The sequence below is a fragment of the Solanum dulcamara genome, chromosome 2, assembly GCF_947179165.1.
Source record: "Solanum dulcamara chromosome 2, daSolDulc1.2, whole genome shotgun sequence".
Classification (NCBI taxonomy): Eukaryota; Viridiplantae; Streptophyta; class Magnoliopsida; order Solanales; family Solanaceae; genus Solanum; species Solanum dulcamara.
In genome coordinates this window covers 20,439,365-20,440,745 of record NC_077238.1, presented here as the reverse complement: position 1 = coordinate 20,440,745, position 1,381 = coordinate 20,439,365, and the positions used below count along the sequence as shown (strand labels likewise).

At 37.7% G+C, this 1,381-nt stretch overlaps 1 protein-coding gene across 1 annotated transcript; it reads right to left on the bottom strand.

The window, feature by feature from the left end:
* On the bottom strand, positions 1-1,175 carry LOC129875822 (uncharacterized). The gene has a single exon (XM_055951053.1). It carries the CDS (start codon positions 907-909, stop codon positions 163-165), a length of 747 nt encoding a protein of 248 aa, XP_055807028.1. The 5' UTR covers positions 910-1,175; the 3' UTR covers positions 1-162.
* Positions 1,176-1,381: the final 206 nt, after the last annotated feature.

Here is a 1,381-nt window from a genome sequence, read left to right as displayed (position 1 = left end):
TTTGGCACAAACTTATCGTTCAAAGAATAAAAGTTACGTATATTGACTCTACAAACAGTACAATTACTAAAATTCAAAAAATAAATTATTATCCAGCATTAGTCCAACCTGGAATATAAATAAAAAATTAAAAAGTTAAAACATTTTAAAAAACCGGTTCAATCATCTGTTTTTCCTGAAAACAACTTCCGTATCCAAACCGAACCCATCAACGGTTCGAGTATGAACCAACTCAGACCGCTTAAACAGCTTCTTCAACGGTTCAACACTGTACAAATCATTCGCCGAATACTTATCTGCTCGTTTAGATAACGCCACGTGTAACACACAAAACCCGCCGGACTTCAAAGTCCGTTCGATCTCCGATACAAACTTCTCCGGAAAAAGTGCGTGATCGAACACATTAGAGAATTCCAGATCAAACGTCTCATCATCGAACGGCTGATTATGGAAATCTCCCTTCACCACCAATGGTGGATAAGGTACCAGATCCATTCCGACTGAATCCGAAACCCCGACCCGTTTCAGTGCTTCCACTTCCTGACCCATACGGGCACCAATGCAGAGTACCTTCGATGAATCTGAGAGTAAATTACCATTTCTGAATTCGGCGAAGAATTTTGTGAAAACTTCAATTTTCCTATCCCAATCACGAGTCGTCCAGATTTTTCGAAGTTTGGGATTGAGTGTCTTGTTTAGCTGTTTCTTTATGTACAAATCGTAGGTAGAGTATCCGGGTCGGATTTTGAGATCCGAATCAGAATTTGATGTTGTTGTGGTGGAGATGAGGGCGGAGGAGGATGAGTTCTGATGAGAGAGAAAAAGGAGAATGGGTATTGTTATTAGAACACCAAAAAATATGTATTTGGATATCATCATGGATGATGATGAAACACTAATTTCTTTCATCGATTCACTATATACAATAATTATGGCAAAAATGAAAAAAAGCTATATGTATTCTGATTGTTAGTTCTCTACCGGAAAAAATGGATTCCGGCAAAATTCCGGCGGGGTCCGAGAAGAGAACAATGTAGGGGGTAGAGGTATATTGAGGAAGAAAAATGGATAGATATATTATATTATGGTTAAGAAGATGCATGCGGTGCTTCATGTTGTTTGCGTTTATGCGTTTTGGGGCCATAATAGTAATGTGATGTCCAACTAATTTTTTTTTTTTTTTTTTTTTATGATTTTCCCCTCAGTATTCGGTATCGTCAATTAAATATCGGAGGGTACAATGCTCCATAACAAATGTATCACCGTACTCAAAAAGACTCAAACCCAAGACATGTGGTTAGAGATGAAAAATATTTACCACTCCACCACAATCCTAATTAGTGGTGTCCCACCCACTAGTAAAACAATATATATAAATTTT